The 17,434-nt window shown below is 38.0% G+C and overlaps 1 protein-coding gene across 2 annotated transcripts; it reads right to left on the minus strand.

The window, feature by feature from the left end:
• Positions 1-25: 25 nt before the first annotated feature.
• Positions 26-5,985, minus strand: LOC139977190 (uncharacterized). Of its 2 annotated transcripts, none has more exons than XM_071986433.1 (4): positions 5,613-5,985; positions 4,976-5,211; positions 4,180-4,364; positions 26-2,075 (listed from the first exon to the last, which is right to left on the minus strand). In XM_071986433.1, the coding sequence occupies exons 1-4, from the start codon at positions 5,974-5,976 to the stop codon at positions 1,301-1,303; spliced, it is 1,560 nt and encodes a 519-aa protein (XP_071842534.1). In that variant the 5' UTR covers positions 5,977-5,985; the 3' UTR covers positions 26-1,300. The 2 variants fall into 2 exon arrangements, with proteins under 2 accessions (XP_071842534.1, XP_071842533.1); XM_071986432.1 differs by having other exon boundaries at positions 4,180-4,430.
• Positions 5,986-17,434: the final 11,449 nt, after the last annotated feature.

The raw sequence follows: 17,434 nt of genomic DNA on the forward strand, positions 1-17,434 counted from the left end.
CAGTTCACCTTTCCAACGGTGTTGTAAAACATCACAAAGGATGTTTAGGAAGGGTAAAACAAGAAATTTGACAGGATCAGCTGATGTTTCACACTTGAGTAAGGGCGACTGCTTATGCCATTTTAAAGAGTTTCAACAAGATCATCCCTGAATTTAACACCATTACATTTCCATCATCAAAGGCATTGACTACGCCTTATGTTTCTGGCATGTGCATAATAGATTATTCCCATCTTTTAGCCTGCCTCTCCTTAAAATACTCAAATAGTAGTTATGAATATGGTAAGTGCCAACTAAATGAGTTGTATGTATTTGCACTAGTCCTCATTTTATTTGTTCAACATGAATGTAGTTCATAGTTCATACTGCCGTAGATTTCCACGACCCTTAAAAAAATTAAAAAAAGTCAAATGATTTTGCAACATCCCATATTATTGCTGACCAGAAGTGCACAGGTATTGGAATATTCATTAATGCATGCTTCTACATACAGTATAAGGTTGAAGTTCAAACCATATTTCACTTCCTAAGTGATGATATTTATTTATATTTATATCTAATTGATTCAAGGAAACTTAACCTCTATGAAAAACAATAGCGATCAGCTACTTACCAAGGACTACATATATACAAATTTTCACTTCTTGAGATCTGGTGTTTACAAGGTTTGAGAGTTTTCACTCTTGACCTTGAATGACCTTTGACCTGCATGAAAAACAATAGGGATCATCTACTCACCAAGGGCTATCTACAATGCAAGTTTGAAGTTCAAGCAACTTTCCCTTCTTGAGATGGAGTGTTTATAAGCCAAGGCGTCACACACGCACACACAAAGTAAAGTGAATTACAGCAGTACCAACATCTGTTAGGCAAAATAAGCTTTACATTTGGAAAAATATGAGAAATAGCCTTTGATGAAAACAATGATTTTAGAAAAAGGATTAATTTTCCAGAAGACCTTGAACAGCTCAGGAAAACTAGATATTTCCATTAAGTTAACATTGTTTTTATATGTGTAACATAAGTCAGGGATATTCAGTGACTTTGTGTTACATGCCTAGCTTTCTCTGAAGATGATGTTGAATGCAGTTAACCTAAATACCTGTGAAAAATATTTAAGGTTTTAAAACTGATGAAGATAAAACATTAGTTAGCTAATCATGCAAAATTCATAGACGTTAAGGAATTTTCCTCAAGTTGCAAATTTTGCCATCAGTGTCTTATAGTCGGCTCTACAACGCCATCACCATCTCATAGATTCCTTCGGCAAGGATTTAAAAATACAAAACACATTTTCAGCTCATCGCAACATTTCATTTAGGATGGTGACACATCTTCTGTATTTCAATTTGCTACCTCCATTGGTGTTGTCCACTGCATTTCTCAGTTGCTGCATCTGATCGTTGTCAAGACCTTCTATTGAGTGACTGTCAACACCATCCATGGATACAGTTCTTCCCACTGTTTGCTCACTGCCTTCTTCATCATTAGCCTCCAAGAGAGAACACAATTTTGCTTCTAGGTTGTCATCTTCCTCTTGAAACATCTCCCTTACTACTGTTGCTGTTGAGTTTGTGTTCTGTAGAAAACCATCTAGCCAAATTTGATGAGGTGTTCTACTTTGCTCTGTTCTAATTTTATGGCTGTTCCACCCATTTCTGAACTGTTCCATGAGCTGATTGATTTCATCCAGATAGACAAATTTAAGTGCAAACATTTCTGTGGGGCTGTCAATGTGTAAGAGGTCATTGTCTTCTAATTTATAAAATTCTTTATACAAAGTTGAAGTGACATCCTTGTGAACATCTCGCCACAGACGCTCGATTCTTTCATTATGTACTGATTGTCCAGTGATGTGGCTTCCCCGTCCACTTCCTCTTAACAAATTCATGAGAAGGGCAACATCAATGTTTTCACTGCCATAGTCTGACCTGACACGGGAGGGAAGACCATACCTTTTTGCAGCTTGCACAAACGATCTCTGAACAACATCAGCCTGGTTAGTTGTAGAACAATTTAAGTACACAACCATGCGTGAATAACCGTCGATGCCACCATGTGTCACAAATCCCCATCTGTGTGAAACAAAACAAATCTTCATATCATTTACAGTACTAAAACTTATGTTTCGATCATGCCATGAGTTTCAGGTTTATTAGACATTTGGTTCTGTAATAATGGTGTTACAGGCAAAGCATCACAAAACAGTACAATAAAACAGAAGGAACAAGAATGCAAAAATTGATTGAGGTTTGATGACTTCATTACACTAGACATCTGCTCGTTCACCAGAAATAGTTCTTAAAATATAAATGTCCTGAATAGCTTTTGGATCTACCAGTACACTATGGCATGTACAAAACACATCATTCTTCTGTGAAAAATCACCCACAATAAACAATAGGGGTCATGTAGTCAATGTGAGCAACCTCACACCAACTATGAGAAGTATCCATTATTACTCCCTTCAAATATTGTGTTTAGGTTTTCAGAGTTGACCTCTGGTGACCTCAAAATGTTCTGAATTGTTGTTCTCAGTAAGATGAATGTGACTCACGGTATTCATAGCCCAGCCAACATGCCCAGCTGGGCTTAGAGGTAGTCTGTATTGGCCCCAAATTATAGCATGCTATAATTTCTAGACGTTTTTAAAAAGTACTTTCCTGGAGGTCTTTACTATCCAAATTGTTCTCAGACATTCTAAATGAACACAAGATGACTAAATTTCCCAGTGAGGTAAATTTCTTGAAAAAAATATATCAAGAGTAAAGTAACCCATGTTTTGGCTAATGTCGGGCTTTCCGTTACTCTGGAGCCCAGCTGGCTCCCAAGCGCGGCCCAACTGGGCAGACACTCTTATTTGATTGATGCTTATTTCTTAGAAAATTCATGTTGTTGGCATTTTGTGTGTTATTGGGAGTTTTAAGTTAAAGGATAGGCTATGTGATTACAGCTTAATGTCAATCTAAAATTTAGTTCAATTTTTGCTGGGCTGCAGCTGGGCTATTGCTGGAGTTTCCCACTATTTGGAACCCAGCTAGGGCCCTACTGGGCACTTCTTTGGACAAACACTCTTCAGTTCATAAACCCAATTTTGTCAACCTTGAAAAAAATAAAAGAAAAAAATTAACATGTTTGTATCTGGCTTAACCCTTACAAAAACTTCACACATGTTTTCCTGCCTACCGTTTTGGGATGTACTTATTTATCAAGCAAGGCCATATATACTGTAGCTAGGCCTGTAGCGGTTAATTACCCCACGGACAAGTTTGAATTTTGAGAAATAAATGTGTGTCATATATGGTATTCTACAGTGTGTAGACTAAATCCGTGCAGCATTTCAAATTGAAGTTTTCTCATAGCTTTGAGTCCAAACAGTATCTATTGGTGTGTTTAAGCATCAGTCATCACCTACTGCCTTAATGGAGGATCTGAACAGAAACCGCCCAAATGAAAGAAAGAAAAGGCACCTAACTATATGCATATTACTTGCTTTCATGCCCATATGGTTTACCCAAAAAGCAGCTGGAGCCCACCTATAACCCAACCATAGCCCAGATGGAGCCCGGCTGGGCCTAGGTCGTGCTAGCTCAGTTGGGGCCCACCTAGGACCCACGTGGGCCCCGGTTGGGACAAACACGGCTTGGCCCCAGCTGGGAATGTTGGCTGGGAGGTTCGAGGACTAACTGACAGCAACTTTAAAGAAATTAATAGATTGTGAAAAAATTGATATATTGGGATTACTGTGGATATGCCAACCTTGGAATTGTCTTCTTGTTTTTCACTATGTGGCCAGACAGCCAGGCCGCACTGGATATCCGGTGCATCCCAAGGCTTTACAGCGAACAAGCCAATTGAATACATCGAGGCAGTCACCCGAGGACATTTTGACAGTGTGTAGTATGAAGTCTAGCTTTTTATATACCAAACAGTGTGTTAGTCTGTTGATTATTTAAAACCATCACAGGGAATAATTTAGTGTTCAAATTTTGCCTAGCATTTCTGAGGTTTTTTCAGTTCTTAAGCATAAATACATTAAAAACCCTGGGGTTATGCATGCGAAAAAAATGCTACAGATGTTCCATTTGTGTAGCATTTTGACCAGTTTGTATAGCCAAATGAGATGTGATACTGGATAAATTATTCCCTGCACGTCCATAGAGCAAAATTGAGACAAACCTAATGAGTTTCATATGGCCATCTATATGCCAAAGACTGTTGGGTGTTGGAACAAAGTAAGTTCTTCTGGCCACGGTCCTTCCCCATCTACTGGCAGTTCCCACCGGATCAGCTGTACGCAACATGGAGCGATTTTTTTGCCGTGGGACCAGAATTCCTTGGCTCCTAAGGTATCCATTTATCATCTGAAAATAAAAAAGCATACAATATACAGCATCAGAAAACCACGGGGGGCAGCATGCAATTCCACCCTGGAAAAGACAGAAAAAGGTCCCATAATTGCATTGACTGGGCCGAAAAAATATAGGAAAAGTGAAGAAAATGGCCCCATAAATTCTTATCACAGAATATGAGATGAAGCTATTCTTATTTTTTTTCTGGTAATGAAGTTTCTTTGGCCAATCTCAGCCTAGTTTTGATAGAAACTGCTACCAGCCAAGATCAGTCTGTGCTGATAGACCATACAGTACACCATTGTTAGTAGCGACCATGCTAGAAAGTTTGTGTAACCTTTGGGATCAGTATGTACGTAGATATTGTTGATATTTTTCCCACACAGGCAAACATATGCCGTGTACCACTATTAACACGAAAACACACGTGTTTTCGAAGATACCAACTAGCATTTGCACTGCTAAATTTGACAGTGAAATATCAGCCATTTACCCTACAAAACCACCATCTTATATACAAACAGTTACCCACCAACTGTTATGATTGACCTACTTATTTGAGAATCTTTTGCAACTTCAATTCTTCAGAATGGAAAGAATGTATTATTGTAACATGAACAAACCTCTGTGCCACTATTTGGGTGCTGCTTACTCAAGTTAGTAATAATGGCTGTTAGGTCTTCTTCACTCATGTTTGTGTAACGTTGTCTCATTTTCATCCCATGTTGGTAAAGGAGCTTGTACACAGCAGCAACTGAACACTTAAACTGTTGCGCCATTCTCTTTGCAGAATAACCCTTTTCATACAGGTAACGCAACTGCTCAAATGGTATTTCCAATCTCGGCCTTCCTCTTCGACCTGTTGAACAGCAAAAGTAAACATACACTGTCACTAAGAAAACAAAAACAGATTCACAATCAAACAGTGACGTAGCCAGAAATAGGATGTTTAACTTCCGCAGTCACATGCAACGTTGCATTTTGACTTATGAAAGATAATCTAGAGTGCCAAACTTGTGTGCGAGTGTAATGACATACCGTACATTATACAACGGGAGGGGAAAGGGGACTAAGTTACACAGTACTACTACTGCCACTGGGAGTGGTACGGTAACTACTCATGCACTTGTTACAGGGAGGACAAACGTTGGGCAAGCACCGAAGGGCCAGGCCTATAAACCTATAGATGAGAGGCTATGACAAATAATACCGGGGTGGTTAAGTAGTTCAATATGAAAGACCAAAATGTTAAAAGTATACCATGGTCGGCGACAGGAACAGGCTGGTAAATGTGCCCATTAGACTGGCTCCCCGATGGTGGCTGCAACGTTCCGTCTGGCTGTGCCTGTGCGTCTGCGATAGAAAGGAGCTGATCTAGCACAGCTGCTATAGAATTGAACCTGTGCTCATCGATGCTCGCGTTAATCCGCTCTAAATTTCTCTTTGCTTGGAGAAGACGTTCTTTCGCTTCAGAAGCATTGTCATTGTCAGTTAAGAGCCGCTCTACTTCGCCCAAAATCCGAGAAATTCTGTCAAGAACGATCTGTGCTTCGTCATTTACAGCCATCGCCATGGTGAAAGTACCGCTATCGGTACCCTGTTGTCTCGCCACTGTCATTTGCATGTACTGCACATCGTGTGCGCATGCTTGTAAGGCGGGCTGTCACGGTTGATTTACTGATATCATCGTCACGGTTGAATTACTGATATCAGCAAATGATTTGTTGATATCATCAAATGAATTGGTGATATCAACAAAAGCCTGCATTAGTGATATGTACGGTTCATTTGCTGATATCATTAAATCAATTACTGATATCACCAATTGATTTGTTGATATCAGCAAATGAATTAGTGATATGTTGGAATTGTTGATATCAGCAAATGAATTAGTGATATGTTGAAATTGTTGATATCAGCAAATGAATTGGTGATATCAACAATTATTTGTTGATATCAGCAAATAATTGTTGATATCATCAAATGATTTGCTGATATCATCAAATGATTTGCTGATATCACCAAGTCATTTGGGGATATCACCAAATAATTGCTGATATCTGCAAATATTTGTTGATATCAGCAATTATTTGTTGATATCAGCAATTATTTGGTGATATCAACAAATGAATTGGTGATATCAGCAAATGAATTGGTGATATCAGCAAATGAATTGCTGATATCAACAATTATTTGGTGATATCAGCAAATAATTGTTGATATCAGCAATTATTTGATGATATCATCAAATGATTTGATGATATCAACAATTATTTGCTGATATCACCAAATATTTGATGATATCATCAAATATCGAATAAAAAGTAAAACGGCTTGCCATAAGTACGTCCCAATAAGATGTATTGTATGCCTCCACGAGTTAGTGTAACTGCGTAAGTGCGTAACTGCGTTAGTGCGTAACTGCGTAAGTGCGCAACTGCGTAAGTGCGTAAGTGCGTAGTTGCGTAACTGTGTAACTACCTAATTGCGTAACTTGATAAGTGCGTAACTGTGTTACTGCTTAAGTGTACAGACAATTCCTGTACCATTTATTTTAACTGCTTATCAAAGTCTGTCAATGCCGTAATCTGTGGTGAATTCATATGCCAGTGGATCAAAGATCAACGTAATAAATCAATAAATAAGAGATCAACCAGTCATCAACCTCTTCTCCGATTTTTGTCTTAATGTGTTAAAGATTTTTATTAGTTCAAGCAGCTGGACTTCAGGAGAAACTGGTCAACGTTACAATATAAACCATAACTATTATTTTGGTACAGTGGAGCAGGAACGTGTGCACATTGAGATGTGTGTCAGGAGATGGACACTTGGAACCAGCCCACCATCACACCGTAAGTAAAGATTTCTTCTGTAGCTTGGTGGTTAACACCGGTGCCTTTCAATCATAAGGTCCCGTGTTCGAGTCACTCCAAGATTAATGTATGTTGTCCAGTTACAGAGTTGTTGAAAATTGAAAATTCATAATCATGGGCGTTAAATATGAATCTACGAGACTGACTTCGATCAGCTTGCGGCATTGATAAGCCAATCGAGTTTCTTCGCGAGTTCCTGCTTGCAGGAGAATCTAAAATACATACATACATATATAAATGTAACAGGTGTTAACTCTTTGGTATATAACACCCACACTTTCATATAGCAGATGTTTGTAAGCTACTCTTTTTCGCATAGAAGAATTGGGCCGAAGTTATGTTCAATCCTTGGGGGGGGGGGGTTGAATCCTGTACTGATTAGTATAGGGGCATAATCTTAGGGCCAGACGGGTCCAGGTTCCTTTCAATTATTAATAAGGGGGATGTGAGACCCTGGGATATTTTAAGCCGAACCTCTTGTAGGGGGCGGGGTGGTTCCCTCGATAAAGTAACAAATATACGTTACGTGGTGCATTCTGTGGCATATTGAAACTTTACATTAGGTCTTTTATTAGGTAATAACGCAGTTATGTTTAAATAAACACTTGGTTTGAGTTCTGTGTGAGGTTGAAGCTCGATCTTCTTCTCCCCCTGGGCGAAGAGTTGTCTCATTCTTCTTCGACTGAACGCAATAAAACATTTAAAAAATGACTGACGACGGGAGACAATGCTTCCCATCCCATCTTGTGCACGCACGCCACTGTTAGTAATGAACCCAACCAACCGAAGTGCATAACATATTCAAGCTTCTTGTAGAAAACGATTTGTACACACCCATGTGCAGTCATGTTACATTTGAAGATATGTTATATTGAAGTTTGCTTGAAAATAAACCTATGCCTATACAGACAATCAGTCAGAAAATCCATCGTAATCATCACAAACAATACTAAACTGCATTATTACACACGTAAGAAAGATACGCAAGTCCGTGTTTGTAATCACCAATGACCAGTTTGCTGGTACTGATATGGGTACAAGGTTCCTACTAAAAATATGAGTATGAGTACAAGGTCCCGGATAGATGACCGAATACAAATCCATACTTACGAGTACACGTGTATATGATTGTCACATATTAAGAGCTAAAACACATGAGTAAGGTCAGATAAATCTACATGAGTGCCTGGACAGGCTGGGTACTAGAAGGATGATTTATTCCGTGAGTACCTTAAACTCCGCACTTTTTGGCTTATAAAATTCCAGCATAGAAGTATTATCATGCAATTACATGATGCACGTAACTAGGTAAGGCTAAAAGAAATAGAAAATAAATATTTGGTTTAAAACCCTTTACGGGTGTAATGTTAGTAGTGTGTTCCTCTTTTAGCGCCTCATGTTCAGAAACGTTTGAATGGACCTGGGAATGTAAAGACCCACGTCTAACTTGTGTATGACGACTATTCAAGCATAACTAACAATCAATTTCTTAGGCACGATTGTTTCATTTCGTGTTCAGATGAGATAACGAAGTAACTTTTATATTTCACTGGCAGTATTAGTAAAAAAGGCAGATCCTATAACTTCCGTTCAATAATCACAAGTTTAGAGACAAAGCTGTTGTCAGCCGAAGAAGCTAAAACTAATTACAATCCTTGATTTGAAAATTCAATGAAATGCTTTTAGAATATTAATGTATGGAGACCAGTATACGGGACTTTCGATAGGTTACTATTTGATAGAAGAAAATTCACGATAATTTGTAAAAAAGACGAAAGAAATGTGGTCCCTCGAAGACACGGATGTTTCATAATTAGTTATTGCACAGCGCCATCTATTCAGGGATTTCGAAAGATCCCCAGAGTTAAATGGGAGGGGGGTGGGAAGGCAGTGTCCAACCACGATTGTATGAAACGGACTGACTTTCATTACGTCAAATAAATTCACGTAGAAAGGATTACTTTTTCAGGGTTTCGAAAATTAAGAACTATGGGTTTATCACACATGAATGTAGCAATCGTGGTGCAGAAAAAAAGAACGAAAGAACGGAAGACGAAGAACGACAGTTAAAAAAGAATTACACTTGCATTACCTGGTGCTCCCGTGTGGTAAGAGAGAGAGAGGGGGTAGTTATAAGGGTTGTTTCCTGAACTAGTACCTTCCCCACGATGCATTTGGCAAGCGCCATGAATCCTTAAAGTTTCTTGACTATGCTAGGAGACGTATTAGTCACTCGATATGAAAACTAGGCTGCTGTCTTGTTCGTATGTCTCGCGTCTCACATTCCGGTAAAGGTAGTAGCTTTTAGCTAATACATAAACCAGTGCGAGTTTTATTAGACGTGTGGAAGATGCTGCAGTCTGGACCATTGTTATTGGTTGATGTTGGTACCGTAGCCTAACACAATAAAGTCAGTGATTGTACATCCGCTAATAGGCTAACCACTCTTGGGCAAAGTGTCAGGCTATGAGAGCGCCTGCAGTACTGACTTGAATTTTCAGGATAGTTGCAGTCGTTATCGCTTTTTATGCTTGGAAGGTTAAAGCGTGTAAGGGAAGCTACACAATTTGTGAACATTAAGGAAGAACGACGAAGCTCAACATCACAGTTTAGCAATTCGCTGGTGAATTGCAGCGATTCCGAGACAGAGAGTAGATTGGGAAGGCTGCAAAAATACAATAATTCTAAACTTTCTCTTCTGGCTCAAAATCGAAACTGTCCTGGTATTGAAAATGGCGAGTACCATGCTTAGACCAAACATTCATCTACCGTAAGGCAACTAGGACGAGCTTACTTGTGGGACATACCTTCGACCTCGTTTTTAACTAAAATAGGGAGATTTTAAACAATCCCCACCCAAAGCAAATCGGGAAATCAGGGGGAATAAAGCAACATCTAACTTAAGAAATCTCTGGTGAAAAGTACTGTGCTGTAGAAATATTTTGGGGTCTTACACGTCACCCAGCGCAATGGAATGTAGGCTATATAATACTATGGTACTCGCGCTAACGTTAGCGATGCAGAACACGATGGCAGAAGCTTTTTATACAATTGCCAGCAAAACGAAGTGGATTAGGTAATAAAAATCGCAGACCGTGAGATTATCTTAATCTTAATCCGGAAGACTCACGATGTAAAACCAGGGAGTTGAAATATAATCAGATGAGTTGAAAGGTCTCCGGTCGGAAGGCCCTGCTCTATCGAAATTCTGACAAATTTATCAGGTGACTCGTAACTTGTTACCGTAAAAAACGGATGATCGACCGACAGAATATGCAGTATGCTACCTGACGACATTAACAGCAGGCAAATAAACACAAAACGAAACATTTAATTGTAGGTGTTAATTAAATCACGATCGCACAAAGTATAATAAATTACATTAGATATACTCAATTCATGTGTAGGCCTATATACTGTACATGCATTGTCAATGTCGAAAACTTGACATGAAATATTTGGGAAAGAATCTTATAGTTTTGTTTGAACAACAATAACCACAAAATGAAATAAAATAAATAAATATTAACTTAACTTCAATGTGGACATCGAGACATGGTGATTTAGAAATGGCATGTTGAGGGGTTTTTTTGGGATAAAACTAAAGACTTAATGAGTCATTTTCTGCTTTTTCATAGGCTGACAAAACTTTGACGTTTAGGAATTGAAACTCTAATTAAAGGATGAAGAATAGCTAGTAAGTCAACTCTCGACGAATGACAATAGTCATAAGTTTTTTAGAGCAAAACTTTCTAGTATACATATCAACAGACAGTCACATACTCTCCTTTGATTGAGAGATGTTTCTTGGACATCTTAGGAGAGTGACTTCTAACTCTTTGTTATGAAGAGTAGGAATGTTTGATCCAGGCCGATTTTATGACATATTTCTCGGAGGTACATACCATGCAATGTTCTGCATTCATCAGCTCATACCACGCAAAGGTGTGTATTTCATCAGCACAGCTTCTACATCACATTATTGGTTCTGTAACATGATTGCACATCATCATACAAAGGTGAATGTTGTGACTTTATGTAACAATTGATAAACAATGAAAAGTGTTCTGCTGGTAATGACTCCAACAACCACTATTCCTTTATATTACTCCACCTTTGTTAACAATACCGTATAGACTATATGCTACTCTATTAACCACTCTACTGTGAAAACACAAAATGCTGGCAAAAGTGCACAGCACGTCGCATTATCTGTGGTGACAAACAACTTAATTGAGAAATATTTTAAATTTAAGGCGAACACTTATAAAACAATCATCCATGGCGGAAAATCAAGGAGAAGTAATCTTGCTGTTCTAATTCTGAAATTTGCCTTCATGACTTTTAATCTCCACTTTGAATTGCCAGGTGAAAAATATTCACCAGTAATCGAATGGCAACCCACGACAAGAAAATTAATCAAAATCCTCACTCTTTGTATTGTATTTCACGGGATGATATATAGACTGTTTCAGCTTCGATTGTTAGACAAATTGAACGTTCGTCGTAACTGCTCACATGAATATCTGAAAAGGACTAGGAATATATGAAAATCACTATGGCAACTCTCTTGATGTCAGATATGATGAACATACAAAAAGAAGGGAAAACGAAAAGAAAGAAAGAAATAAACAAACAAGAAGGAGAAAGAAAGGAAATTGTATGATAGAGAGTAGCCTGTAGTGATAAGGACATATATAATGTGTACGATGTTATATCGAAAACATTTAAGAGTAGTAAATCAAAAAAATAGAAACATTAACGGAAGAAAAGAATTTAAACTGGACAACCACTAGTGATATATGTTATTGTCTTATTTAATGGAGGAATGTTATTAAAAAGACAATTAATATACATTAATTAAATAATAATGCATAGAGATGAGACTTGTTAAACAATTAACCCGCCTTTTAGGAGAGTATAGGAGCTTCAAGTATGGATATTTGAGCACTGTGTGTATTACAGTTATAAATATGCACGAAGCAAAGATTTGTAGGTGTTCAGTGACACTAATATCCTCAAGTACTGGGTTTCAAAATCGAAATTTTTAGTTCTTAGGAAATCTTATATTCACAAACACATATGAAATTCTGTAGGCTAATAAACAATATACTTAAAACTATTTTGGATTGCTGTAAAAGTCTGATCTAAGACGAAAAAGTTTTGGACGATGGGATGGCAAAGGTATTAGAACATTCGATATAGGTACCTCACATCAGAAGTGTCTGGTTGGTATGAATGTGGCTGTATTAATGATCTTATATTACACCACCATGCAAGTATATTATATATATATTGAACATACTTAATTTAGGATGGTTAAACAATACGATATAGTTGCTAATATGGCTTTTAGAGGTATATTCCGGCTTTCCTAAAATCATGCGGCTAAATATAGGTGTTAACTTGAGTATAACTAGGTTAGGCCCCTATAAGCTAGGCAACTATAACGTTATGATATGTCTAACGTTAGTAAATGTACCATGAAGTATACCTAGTAGGGAACCGGTTTGTTAGGCCTAGCCTATACTATAGTCCTAGGCCACTATATATACAGTTTCTGTTCAATTCAAATATTAATGATAAAGAGCACGTTTACAATCAATTATAACGTTACAAGTATGTGTCAATAATATAAAGATACTGCAAGATCACAAGGGAGGGAACTTAGCCGCGGTAATAATTTGAAACTGTTGACAAAATCGGTTACAAATGCGATTCTGCGAAGCTTCTGTTGGCGTTAGTGGTTTGCGGATTCGGAATTTATAAATTTAGCGCTAACACAAGACAAATGTCAAAGTTCAAATTTAGTCGGATCATACTATTTTGCACTAGGAAGGCATTTTGCCTACCAATTGTTCAAATCGCCGAACAAAGTATAACATATTTTTTTCAAATTGATTATATAGTAAATATTTCATATTTTTAATCATTGCGATGCAAAAGTTTAATCGTTTAATCATAATTGTGTTAAATATGACAAAGATTTATTTTACACCCCTCATAAGTTGGCTAATTTAGCATTTTCAATATATTACGATACGGTTACTGCTTACGAACTTACATTATAATATTCTCGATAATTACGCCTAAAATAAAAGCAGTCAACATAGTCCAAACCCAGTTGGGCCAGTGTGAAACCTAGTTCAACCCCAATAGGGCAAGTGCACCAGTCAACATAGTTCAAACCCAGTTGGGCTAGTGCAAAAACCACTGAAACCTAGTTGAAGCCAAACTGGATCAGTCCAAACATAGTTCAAATTCAGTTGGGCCTGAACAAACCCAGTTGAACATTGTGTAAACCCAGTTGAACCTAGCTCGTGTACAGCATAGCCCAGTTGGAACCCAGTAAGACCCAGTTAAACACAGTTAAACACAGTTAAACACAGTTAAAAACCAGTTAAACATAGTAGGCCCTAGAAGAACCTAGTTGATTTTTTAACTGGGTTCTACTGGAATTTCTACCAGGGATAGGAGCTATTATCTAAAACGTCAGCTGCTTACCATACGTCATTATACAAGTGTCCTAAGATAGTAATATTACTTCACGCGTCATTGTAAACTTGACCTAGTGTGACATGAATGGAACCCTGTAAAATGCAGAGAGCAAAAACGATATAAAAAATAGAAATTGGCGTGAGAAAACACTAGTCCTTCCAGAGGGTTGAGAAGTGAACAGGTAGTTCAAAGAAGCCGTCGACGCGCACTCCGAGGGACCTGGAGAATAAAGGAGCTGGCCAGACGTACTATTACATGACACACTGTACAAAAGACATGACCTGGAAATCCTTCCAGGTCCCTATATACAACTTTAATTGTTAAATTATTTCTTCTCTTTTATCAGTAGTGTACATTTGGATGTACAAGGAAATCCATGTATTAAATAATATCAGTAATGTATGACATCACACGAGCGCTCCAAAGTTCATGTCTGTACAATTTTCCATGGAACGGGATTTGTGTGTTCGGGGGAAGCGCACACTGTTGTACGTGAAATGCGACAAAACAAATTGATATGCATAGGTTTCTAACACACATAATGTAGTGAATAGCAATCTAAAAGCAATATAAGAATCTGATTTATGAAGAACATATTCCTAATTCCATATACCCTTCGAACCAACTTGCAATGTGTACGACCCTAAAAGCTACGAACGATCAGTATCAGTTATTCAATTGTTTCAAAAGGCGGGATCTTTGGAATTGAACATGGTAACGTAACCTTTCGCAATTTAACAATTCCCGAAAGTTGGTGGTTCACTTAGTTACATAATGAATGTGGCAGCCATGCTTTTATGACATAACTTGTTAACATAATACACATAATATGGAGTTACACAACAATGAAGTGACGCCGCGGTATGACGTCACGTCTCATGACCTAACATGGCTGGTACGTACGTCACCGTAAGAAACGTATCGTCCTAGCCTTTGTCGTCACATGTTTATTGTAAACCTACTTAAACTATTTAGTCTTTCGTGTAACGTATACATTAGTCATACGCTGTGGGGGGGGGGGGGGTATGCAGCAATAATTCGATATTCATAATAGTTGAATTCACATAACTGTCGAATAATAATGGAACAAGTTGTGACAGCTGCCTAATGATAATACCTCTCTAAACTGAACTTTCGTATCAGAGCACTCGTTTTGACTGTACAATAGTTCATAGCCTTTATCTGGTAGAAACATGATAGTCATACTGCTCATACTGTTAGTACGAGAGCTCTGAAGCGGGACATGACAGTACAGTGTAGATCAAAAATGTCCCATCTGGTGAAATGATGACACAGTTGAAGTCTACACTAAAATGATTATGCAAAATCCATTGTATGAAGATCTTAGACAATGTCTTTAATTGGAATTAGGGCGCATTCCAGTGAAATTCGAAGCACTTCGTTTAAGTTGTTACGCTGTACAAAATCTGGTATTCACGGCCTTAACCTGAAAATGCAGATGAATGCGGTCTTGATCTAAAACATATTAATTCGAAGCGTATATCGAACAGGGAATACCTATCTGCTACCCTACTGATACCATTTTGTTTCCAACAGCTAAGTTCCGCCGAGAGTTTCAGGCCGCCCTCTGTCCTTTCCTACAAGCCAAACAACGCACAAGAGGCTATTCCAGAGCAACACTTAACAGCCGGACTAGGCGGACGATAAGCCGGGAATCACGCCCGTCTAGTAACACTGCCGCTCTATCCACGGAGAGTATGCGCATGTCCAATTTATCCAGATTTCCAGAATCCTAGGAGGCGGATGAAAATGGTCATGTGATACAATTGAATGTTCTTATCACAAGGAAGGTAACACAAAAAGTGCAGTTCTAAATTCTACGACAAGACTAGAGTATATGGTCCGGTGAATCTTAAATCTCGTTTGCTGTAATATCTTTCATGGCAACATCGTAATGTCCATGTGATCTGACAAATCAGTCGAAGATGATTCTGTACAGTAGTTCAAATATCCGAGCAAGATGTCCAAACAAAATGTCCAAACAAAATCAAAACTATAGGATTAAATGTGTCCTCCGAAAGGAAATAAGGGCGGCATTGCGGAACTTAGCATTCGTGGAATCCGGATGTGTGACCTGATAATTTCGTAACGTAAAATAATACAAAACTATTATCAAACTGCTTATCAACTAAAGAACCTGTGTAAGAAAATGCGTACAAGTAAGTGGGCCTGACGTTTCGATCCTAGCAAGATCTTCTTCAGAGGCTGAATGACAAGTAACGGTAACAGAATGGGCAAATACATGCACATAATACAGGCAGGTTAATGAGCAGGGTGAACACAAAACGACAGATGTAAGAGGATTAGTAGACTAGGGATGGAGAGAAGAAAGAAACCAACAGGCCGGGGGAAGAGGAGAGGTATACATAGGAGATAAACTGTAGAGGGACAAAGTATCTCTTAAAAAGAGAAGGAAAAAGACAGACAAATGTAGAGGAAATATTGGAAGAGAGCTACGAGAAGACGGGTGACAGGGAGGGAGGGGGGGGGGTGGAGCAGATCCTTCTAGGATCGAAACGTCAGGCCCACTTACATTTACAATAATCGTCACGCGTAATATTTGCAATAGGGGTTCTACTCGTAATGCGTTAGGTTGGCATATAATATTTCTTTTAATAGTCTAATAAGAACTTCATGTCAGAAAACATGAACAAATGCGTGTGTTTCTAGTACGTTTTCTGCTTGCAAGCAGTCGTTTTGTTACAGATCTTTTTTCCGTTTTTGTTTTGAAAAAATCAACTTACGTGACTCCTATCAAATGATGGTACTAACCAAATATTTAGTACATGGACTATTGTACAGTTGGTAAACAATTTCAATATAAAAAAAATATATAGTGTTGTACTACTCCTAGTGTATATGAAGCGTTGAATGCGGTCAAGCCAAGTGTTTAAATTAGGTTTGAAAATTCGTATCTTAAAATTTGTTTTTCAGTAAATATTTACTGACACGCTATGTAAGCAACTTACTCGTTGCCAGATAGGGATGAAATGCATTAAATCATATAGCAGAAACCGTGGAACCTGGACATTGTTGATACTTGGTTTTCAACGAAATATTGCGAAAGGTTCAACATAAATTTGTGTACATTAAGATCAATGGAAATTCGCGTCTCTATATGATTAACAAAGAATAGCGTAATATTGGATCAACGAATAACGATAGGATCAACAAAGCTTCGCGTTTACTGTACGAACAATAGAGATTCACCTGGTGCAATAGGATCGGTACAGATTAGTGTTACGATGTGTTACGATATGCTCGGGCTTCATATTAACAGCGATTAGTGCTCAGTAGCATCATATGTTCTTGTAAGATACAATGGAGGTTAACGTTTGATAGCATCAACAGAGGTTTACGTTTGATAGCATCAACAGAGATCCGCGTATAGATAGCACGAACAAGGACTCGCATTAGATAGAAAAAGAAATTCACGAACAATAACATCAATATATATTGGAGTTTGATTACATCAACATAGATGAGGATTTGAAAGCATCAACATAGAATCGAGTTTGATATCATCAACATATAATCGAGTTGTTTGTTATCATCAACATCGACTCGCGTTTTGATGGCAGGAAAACAGATTCGCGATTGATAGCATCAAGAGAGATTTCCATATAATGAAAGAAGTATATTTATTAGAACTGTTATTTGTATATAGATTATTGTACATTCTGTACATAG

The sequence above is a fragment of the Apostichopus japonicus genome, chromosome 12 (assembly GCF_037975245.1).
Source record: "Apostichopus japonicus isolate 1M-3 chromosome 12, ASM3797524v1, whole genome shotgun sequence".
NCBI classification, from domain to species: domain Eukaryota; kingdom Metazoa; phylum Echinodermata; class Holothuroidea; order Aspidochirotida; family Stichopodidae; genus Apostichopus; species Apostichopus japonicus.

Bases quoted from the DNA above. Each gene is read 5' to 3' on its own strand.
- LOC139977190 (XM_071986432.1), bottom strand. From the start codon at position 5,976: ATGCAAATGACAGTGGCGAGACAACAGGGTACCGATAGCGGTACTTTC. The intron at 5,212-5,612 runs GTATACTTTTAA...GCTGTTCAACAG, and splicing joins TGTTCCTGTCGCCGACCATG to GTCGAAGAGGAAGGCCGAGA. The intron at 4,431-4,975 runs GTTTGTTCATGT...TGTCTTTTCCAG, and splicing joins ACCCAAATAGTGGCACAGAG to GGTGGAATTGCATGCTGCCC.